The 9,780-nt window shown below is 35.2% G+C and overlaps 1 protein-coding gene across 1 annotated transcript; it reads right to left on the reverse strand.

Moving 5' to 3' along the window:
- Positions 1-477: 477 nt before the first annotated feature.
- LOC111525964 (olfactory receptor 2J1) lies at positions 478-1,416 on the reverse strand. Its single transcript, XM_026446578.1, has one exon. The coding sequence runs from the start codon at positions 1,414-1,416 to the stop codon at positions 478-480; it is 939 nt and encodes a 312-aa protein (XP_026302363.1).
- Between the last annotated feature and the right edge of the window lie 8,364 nt (positions 1,417-9,780).

The following is a 9,780-nucleotide window of genomic DNA, read 5'->3' on the forward strand; positions in this document are numbered from 1 at the left end:
TAATAAACAATATTATTCATTATGGTTACCATTTTTCTTTGTTGTGACTATTTTTAGCTTCATTTAAGGTTTATTCAATAACCAAAAACTTTTGTAGCCTAAGTCTTTGCAATATTGCCCTTCTCTTTCTGTATAAATCAATAGTCAATTCATAATTTAGCACACTGTTAGAAATATTTCCAACATTTTTGAAATAATCTCCTCATAACTATTCACACACATTTATTTATTTTGAAACCACAGTTCACAATTTTCACGGAAATAAAATATAGAATTGTAAAAGACCAAAGTGGCACTAATCAAAAACTTTATCTCAAGATAATATTTCAGAACTAAATAATAAAAGGAGCAACAATGTGAGACTGAACTATTCCATGTTTTGTGAGCTGTTAGAACAAAAACCACAAAGAAGCAGAGAAACCACCTTTCAAGATGGACGAGACCCTAAGAAAAACAACAACCAACATGATTTCCCTGTCACATCCCCCACTCCCACCCCATTAGCCTCTTCACTGCCCTTCTTACATCCTTGTTTCTGAGAGTGTAGATTAGAGGGTTAAGACTAGGTGTGACAACAGTATAAAAGAGGGCAACGAACTTGCCTTGATCAGGAGAATTTTCTGATGGTGGCTGGAGATATATGCACATGACTGGAATGAAAAAGAGAGATACAACCATAAGATGGGCTCCACATGTCCTAAACACTTTCTGAAGCCCAGTGGTTGATTGCATGCTCAGTACAGCCAAGGCAATGGCACCATAGGAAGTGAGAATGAGAATGAGAGGTATAAGAACAAAAATAGAGCTCATGACCATGAGGATCAGCTCATTTGCATGGGTGTCAACACATGATAAACGCAGAAGTGCTGGAACTTCACAGAAGAAATGATCCACTAGGCGATGTCCACATAGGGGTATCCAGAAGGTAAAGGAGGAATGAAGTGCTGAGATAGAAAAACCACTTACCCAAGAAGCCGCAGCCAACAAGCGGCAGAAACGAGGGTGCATGAGGACGGTGTAATGCAAAGGTCTACACACAGCTGCGTAACGGTCATAGGACATCACCACCAGTAGGACACACTCTGCAATTCCCAGTGCAAGAACAAAGTAAAGTTGAACCATGCAACCAGCATAAGAGATGGTCTTTTCCAGGCCCCAGAGGTTGACCAGCAACTGAGGGATAGAGCTGGTGGTGTAGCAGAGATCCAGAAATGAGAGGTTTGAAAGGAAGAAGTACATGGGAGTGTGGAGATGGGAGTCCAGGTGTGACAGGATGATGATGAACAGGTTTCCTGTCAGTGTCATTAGGTAGAAGATCAAGATAACCACAAACAGAACTACTTCCAGATGAGGCCAGTTAGAAAATCCAAGTAGAATAAAGAAGTTTTCAGAGCTTGTGTTTTTTTCCATCATCATTCATTTTTTTCTTGTACCTAAAGAAAGAATCACATAAACTCAAAGTCTGTCCATGCATTGTCAATTGCTCACTTGCAAACAGATTGAAGACAAATCCCACTTCCAGACAGTATGCATCATAATGTCAGTAGAATTTTTATACAGTTCCCTTTACATGCTTCACTGAGATATTTATCCAGCTATGGATACAAGCAATAGCTTCTCAAGTTACTGAGTTCTTTTATATACATCCCTGAGTTAACATTTGAATTAATGAAGACTATGATATTCCATAATCAGGAACACAATATTTATGAAAAATAATTTTTTACTTTAAAAAGTTAATTTGATTATTTTTATATTTTCAGGCTATTTCCAATTTTGCAATTACAGAGAAAAGAATAACAGCAGTCTTAATAATCTTACTTATAGATAGGAATTTCCCATATTAAAAAGCAATTAGGCAGTCACTTTAAAACATTAACTGAAAAGAAATAATTGAATATGATTATAGAAAAAATTACCTCCTATTATTTATGCTAGCAGTTTATTTCTAGACAAATAATACACAAATGAAAGTTTAAACGGAATATGCACAAACACACCAACTTATAAAAATTCACAATATACACAAAGCCGATTAATAAAGCAAAATAGAGTAATCGGTGATAGAATGCTTCCAAAGGTAAATGAGACTATATTACTGGAAGATATAAAGATTACAGAGTCTACCAAAAACATAGGTTAGTAAGAGAGAAAGGGACAGTGTTTGGATGCACAACAGTGAAAAGGAGGTCTGAATGTAGTGTTTGAAGTTGAAAGAATGTATAACAGGATTGTTTGACAGGGACAAGAAGACTTAAACATGGTTTCTACAAAATTTTATATGCTTTAGGCCAATAACTGAACTATACTTTAAATTCTGAGTCACAATTTATAATTTGTATTTTCTGGGGTTTCTACAATTTTTAATGGAGCTTCTGAATGGAAATTAATATTAGTAGAAAGATACATGAATATTGTATAAAATCCAGAAAATTCACCTTGTAGTTATTTTTTTTTATTTCCTTGTAGTTATTTTTAAAAAATAAAGAAGAAATTCAAATATGCTTTGATAGTTTGATTTTCAGTTGCTTATTTTCTCTTGCACACTACCAATCTTGTATGAGAAAGATAAACACTCTTTTATGATATAGTTTTTGCAATAAAATACAGGAACCCAGCATTTCAATATTCCTAAATAGCATTGCCATCCCCCTTCTGCTCCCCTCCTGCCACAGCCAACTCTTCCTCTTGTACTCTCTGATAAATTTGGCAAAAGAGGCCGGGTGTGGTGGCTCATGTCTGTAATCCCAGCATTTTGGGAGGCCGAGGCAGGTGGAACACCTGAGGTCAGGAGTTCAAGACCAGCCTGACCAACATGGTGAAACACCATCTCTACTAAAAAATACAAAGATTAGCCAGGCATAGTGGTGGACACCTGTAATACCAGCTACTCTGGAGGCTGAGGCAGGAGAATCACTTGAACCTGGGAGACGGAGGTTGCAGTGAGCTGAGATCACACCATTGCCCTCCAGCCTGGGTGACAGAGCAAGACTCTGTCTCAAAAAAATAATAATGATAATAAGGCAAAAGACAAATTTATCTACACCCGACTCACCTTCCATGTTTTGAAAAACTTTTAATACTCAAATATTGTAATCTTGACTCTTGAAAAAGATGTAAGGAGTTGCCTAATTGGTTGAGTTACAGCTGGAGAGCTAGGAACATTAAACTCGGGCCAGATCTATGCAAATACTCCAGACAGGTACAAAGATACTGTACATTTTCCCATATTGTTGGTAATGGAATGAGCATTAACCTTTTGAGAAATCATGGGAAAATTCCAAGAATTTTTTTAAAATCTCCCTAGGATTAAAGGTAATATGCCATAAGATACTTGAACTCAAATGCTGTGGATACTTTTGCTGATGTAGACCTAATTTTCTTTCCTATTGCAGCTGCCTGAGTTCCTTATTACAGTAATTAAAAGGTGGAATCTGATAACTATTTGTTGTATGACTCATCTTTCAGCATTCCTCCAGAGTTGATAAAAGGGATAGGAAATAAGGGACAAAAAAAAAAAAAACCCAGAACTCGTGTAGAGAAAAGTTTGCAGCTTCGATTTTCTTCTTGGTGGAAAAGAGGGAAATGCAGACCCTATCAAATGTAGCTTCTATGAGCTGTGGAATAAAATACCTTCTCTCTCTTTTAAATCAAACACTGTAGGGAAAATGGATGGCTGAGTGTCTCTTCCTTCCCCAATTATTATTAAGAGACATTTTGCCAATTTGTGTCACATCCATTCCTTTATACTATATCTGGTTTGTTTTCTTAATTTTTCACTGACTAGTAATAATTGCATATATTTATGGAGTACATTGTAATGTTTTGATGTATATATACCTTACAGAATGATTATATTAAGCTAGTTAATATATCCATCACCTCACAACCATCATATTTTTGTAGTAAGAACATTTAAAATCTACACTTTCTGCAATTTTGAAATATGGAAGCCATCTACCCCTTAAGAAGTGCACCAACTTCTTTCAGTACTGACCCTCCTGTGCTTGTCCCTGTTCCCTGTCACTCTCTTCCTGACCTATGACCTCATTATGTATAAACTGACGAAGGGGCTCTCTGGTTGCCGTGCAACCTAAAAACATCAACTTAATTGCCTTCTTATAACATTTTTGCCAATGTTTTAAATCTAACTATGAAGAACAGAGTCTGGAAATAACTGTGATTGTCATTGCTACAGAAAAGAGAGCCTGAGTTTGTCCAAAAGATCTGCTTTTTAGCAGAATGTGGGAATACTTTAGGGCATTCAAGGTATCACGGGATGGACCCTTTATCCCAGAGCAAATGCAATCTTTATGGAAACAAAAAGAATAATGGGATACTCTTTCATTGATTGCGGCCTTTGGGAGTATAAATCCCAAAGCTGCAATTAATGCCCTTCAAGGAGTTGTCCTGGTGTGATGTTCTCAGTACAAAACTCTTCACAGAAATATCTTCAGCATGATGTTATAGTCTTACTGAGATGACAGTGAATTTATCACCAACAAACATGGGAAAAGATGCTGTGAGTTACATTTACAACGAAAGGAACAGGTTTTACTGAGCCGTCTGATTTTTTTCAGTTTCCCATGGGGCTAAGGGTCAAATTTACAAGACAACTGGAAAAAAAAGGAGAGACTTGAGAGCCATTCAACAGAAAAACTAAAATACATAAACACTAAACTGTTCCTTATTAATGAGGTGCTCTTTGAGACTGACCTATATTACTTATGCCTTCCCAGTTGTCTTTTAAATTCAATTCCAAGATTTTTCCTGCAACAGGTGAAAAAAATCTTAAATATTACTCCAGTCTTTTATTATTTTAATTGACAAATAACAATTTTATATGTTTATTAGGTACAATGTGATCTGTTGATATATATATGTGTGTATATATATATGTGTGTATATATATATGTGTGTGTGTATATATATATATGTACAATATGGAATGATTAAGTCCAGTTAACACAGTCATCACCTCACTTATTTTTCTTATAGTGAGAACATTTAAAATCTACTTGTTTAAAATCCCCCCTTTTTCCATCCCCTGCCCCCCCAGGTAGCTACTCATTCTACTCTCCACCTGTATGAGTTTAACTTTTTTAGATTCCATATATGAGTGAGATCATGTGGTATTTGTCTTTCTGTGTCTGGCTTCTTTCACTTCGCATAATGTCCTGCAGGTTCATGAATGTTGTTGTAAAGACAGAATTTCCCTTTTTCTTTAAGGCTGAATAGTATTCCATTTTATATAGATACTGTGGTACATATATATATCGCATTATATCCCTTTTATATATTTACCTGTTTATCCATTGATGGACATTTAAGGTCCTTCCATATCTCAGCTATTGTGAAAAATGCTACAATGAACATGATAGTGCAAATATCTGTAGTGAATTCTTATGATTTTATGTTGCTTCAGCGTTCATTTTCAATATATAGTTGAAATTTTTCATACCAGAAGCAGGGCTTAGTCACCCTTATCACAATTTCGAGTTCTCCTCTCCTCCCAGTTTCTCAAGGTGGTCAATCCAGATATTTGGCCCCTTGGTTTTTCCACCTCCCTATGGGACACCTGGATACAATCTGCTTGACTTACCCCACTGATCCCCACACCCCACATGGACTGTAGATTTGTGGCAGTGAACACCTCTCAATACAACATGACTCTCAAGAACTCGTGCCTGCTTGCTCTAAACCCACAATCAGTTACTCCCTGCTTGGGTAATGCTGTGTACCCCAATAAGGGCTTTGGCCTTCTCGGCTGTCACTCACTTTCTCTTGCTACCCACTCACTGGTTGAGCATGCGTGTCTCTAAGGGATGACCTTTCTCCAATTAGGCCTGTGAGGCAAATTGCCCTCTTCTCTCTGGAATCTTTAAGTAATAAAACTACTTCTACTTTTTTTTTTTTTTTTTTTAATTTGTCTTCTTGGCGTTGCACCTGACTGACACATCTGAAATTAATAATTTTTTCCGGACAAGGCTCTCTTAGAGAGTGGTGATCTTGGTAGGAATGAACTGGACACTAGTCAGCCAAGAGCCACAAGTGTGTCTGCCAGTGAAAACAAGTTCTAGTAAGAGGGACACCTGGTCATAAATAGGATAATTAGGCATTAGCTCTCCATCAGGATAAGGAAGTATTCCATGAAAAGAACACCGAAAACATCCACAACTACAACCACAACCACCTCCACTGGAGCCCATCAGAGGCAGGCTAGAGTTTCTAGCCACTCTTCAAAGAGAGACATTAAAACGAAATGAAAATCTGACCTTTTTTTTGAGATAGAGTCTCGCTCCATAGCCCAGGCTGGAGTGCAGTGGCACAATCTCAGTTCACTGCAACCTTCGCCTCCCAGGTTCAAGCAATTATCCTGTCTCAGTCACCCGAGTAGCTGGGACTACAGGTGCAAACCACACCCTGCTAATTTTTTTGTATTTTTAGTAGAGATGGGTTTCACCATATTGGTCAGGCTGGTCTCTAACATATTTTTAACATACAAATTTCAATCTCTTTGGCTATGTACCCAGAAATATGATTGCTGGATTATATGGTAATTCTATCTTTAGTTTTTTGAGGAATCTCCATGCTGATTTCAATAATGCCTGTATTAATTTACATTCCTGCCATTAACATATAAGGATTCCCCACATCCTTGTCAGTACTTACTACCTTTTAGTTCATTGATAATAGTCATTCTAACTGGTATGAGGTGATATCTCTTTGTGTTTTTAATTTGTGTTTCCCTGATGATTAGTGATATTGAAAAATTTTTGTATATACCTATTGGTCTTTTGAAAGATGTCCATTCAAGTCCATTGCTCAGTTTTAAATGGGGTTCTTTGTTTCCTTGCTAACAAATTAAGTTGTTTGCATTTCTTACATATTTTGGATATTAGCCATGTATGATTTGTAAATATTTTCTCCCAGTCTATGGGCTGTCTCTTCAATCTGTTATTTACTTTGTTGTAGAGAAGCTTTTGGTTTGAGGTAATCCCATTTGGCTACTTCTGCTTTGGTTTCCTGAGCTTTTGAGATCATCACCAAGAAAGTATTGCCAAGATTAATTTCAAGGACATTTTTCCCTATGTTTTCTTCTAGTAGTTTTACATTTTCAGGTCTCGAATTTAAATCTTTAAACCGTTTTTAGTGGACTTTGCACCTATGGTGTGAGATGAGGGTTCAATTTCATTCTTCTGCGTGTGGGTATTCGATTTCCCCAGCATCATTTATTAAAGAAACTGTCCTTTCCCCATAGTGTGCTTATTCTTGGCATCTTTGGCAAAAATCAATTAATCACAAATACATGAGTTTATGTCTGGGCTCTCTATCATGTTACATTGGTCCATGTGTCTGTTGTTATGCCAGTACTTTTCTGTTTTGAATACTATAACTTTGTAACATATTTTGATTCAGGTAGTGTGATGCCTCCAGCTCTGTTCTCTTTGCTCAAAAGTGCTTTAGCTACTTAAGATTTTTTGTCATTCTATATGAATTTTTGAATTGCTTTTTCTATTTCTGTGAAACAAAAAGGTCATTAGAACTTTTATAGGAATTGCCTTGAATCTGTATACCACTTTCGGCAGTACAGACATTTTAATAATATTAATTCCTCCAATCCATGAACCATCAGGTTCTGGGCTTTTCTTTGGTAGGAGACTTTTATCACTGATTCAACCTCCTTACTCATTAGTCTGTTCAGATTTTCTATTTTTTCGTGATTCGTTCTTGTTATGTTTCTAGAAATCTAACCATTTCTTCTAGGTCATCTTATTTGTTGGTGTAAAACTGTTCATAGTATTATTTATGATCTTTTGTACTTCTGTAGTTTCAATTTTAATGTCTCCTCTTTCATTTCTTATTTTATTAGAATCTTCTTTTTTCTCTTAGTTGGTCTACTAAAGTTTTGTCAATTGTTTTTGTCTTTTCAAAAACCGGACTGTTAGTTTTGTGAATGTGTTCTTTTGCTTTGTAGTTTTATTTATTTCTGCTCTGATCTTTGTTATTTCCTTCCTTCTGCTAACTTTGGGATTCGTTTGTTCTCTTTTTCTAGTTTCTTGAAATGTAACATTAGGTTGTTTGGGATCTTTCTTCTTTTCTAATATAGGCATTTATTACTATAAACTTTCCTCCTGCTAAGAACTTCTTTTGTTACCTCCCATAAGTTGTGGTACATTGTGTTTTCATTTTCATCTGTCTTAAGATATTTTTTAATTTCCCTTTTGATTTCTTCATTAACCCACTGTTTACTCAAGAGCATGTTGGTAAATGTCCATGTTTGTAATATTTTCAAACTTTCTCCTATTATTTCTATTCATTTCTACTTTCATACTTTTGTGGTCAGAAAAGATACTTGATACAATTTCAATCTTCCAATCTTCTTACAATTGTTGAGTCTTATTTTGTTACCTAATATTTGATCCTGGATAACGTACCATTTGCACTTGAGAAGAATGAATATTCTGTTGCTGTTGGATGAAATGTTCTGTATATGTCTGTTAGGTCCATTTGGTCTAAAGTGTATGTCAAGTCCAGTGTTTCCTTATTGATTTTTGTCTAGATGTTAAGTCCACTGTTGAAAGTGAAGTACTGAAATCCTCTGCTATTATTGTATTGCAGTATATCTCTTTTCAGGTCTACTAATACTTTCTTTATATGTTGAGGTTAACTTATATTAGGTGCATATATATTTACAATTGTTAAGTCCTTTTCATGATTTGACCCTTTTATCATTATGTAATGACCTTTGTCTCTTTTAACAGTTTTGGACTTAAAGTTCATCTAAGTACAGCTACCCTTGTCTTTTGCTTTCCACTTGCATGAAATAATTTTTTCAATCAATGTGTGTTCTTCAAGTTACAGTGAGCCTCTTATAGGCAGCCAGCGTCTGCGTATTGTTTTTCAGTTTCTTTCCAATGCAAAGCATTTTAGTAGGTTGTCAAATATACAATTATTAGAAAATCTAAATATTACCTGTAAAAACTAGTTATATCACATTAGATAATTCTATAAAATAAGGAAACACAAATCACACATTGCCAATAACCTCTGCAGTCCAATAATACCCCCCATCGATAGTACAAATTGCAAACACATTTTTAAAATAAAGACATGATTTAGACATTTAAACCAAAGCAACCATAGCTAACCTAAATACATTCATTCCTCAAGTACAATAAATTAAGCATTGCTATTTATAGTCACTAACAACAAAATTTTAGGTTCAATTTTACCTAAAATTTCATACATCTTCCAATACAGTTCCCATAGTAAAGTATCTTTGTGCATGCCATTTTAATTTGTATGCGGGTGCATCATATATCAGACTTAAGACTATTTCACTTCATAGTTAAATTGTTCATACATATATATTGAAAGTGAATACGCGGCCAAAACTTAATCCCAAAGATGACAAAATGTAAAATTGTTTTAAATTCTTGAATGCATATACTGATTTGTTTAATTGCCTGTGTACTACTTTTTTAAATTAGAGACTATCAAAGTGAGTAATGAGAATTTAAATATTAACTCAAAAAAAGATGAAGGCTTCAACCTTCCTACAATAGTAACAAGCATCTTAAATAACAATACCAGGAGTCTGTAAGCTAAAAAGTAACTTTATATTCATTGCAAAATTTAAAATACCAGTGAATTGAAGATAAGATTGAGGTCTAAAATATTTGTACTGAATTGTAAAATACAGTTTAAAATATGCAGTTAATTTGCTTGTGGACATGTAATGGCATGTTTTTCAACAGTAATGTTATGTTAAACACT

The sequence above is a fragment of the Piliocolobus tephrosceles genome, chromosome 5, assembly GCF_002776525.5.
Source record: "Piliocolobus tephrosceles isolate RC106 chromosome 5, ASM277652v3, whole genome shotgun sequence".
Classification (NCBI taxonomy): Eukaryota; Metazoa; Chordata; class Mammalia; order Primates; family Cercopithecidae; genus Piliocolobus; species Piliocolobus tephrosceles.

Coding starts and splice junctions, on each gene's coding strand:
- LOC111525964 (XM_026446578.1), bottom strand. CDS start 1,416: ATGATGATGGAAAAAAACACAAGCTCTGAAAACTTCTTTATTCTACTT.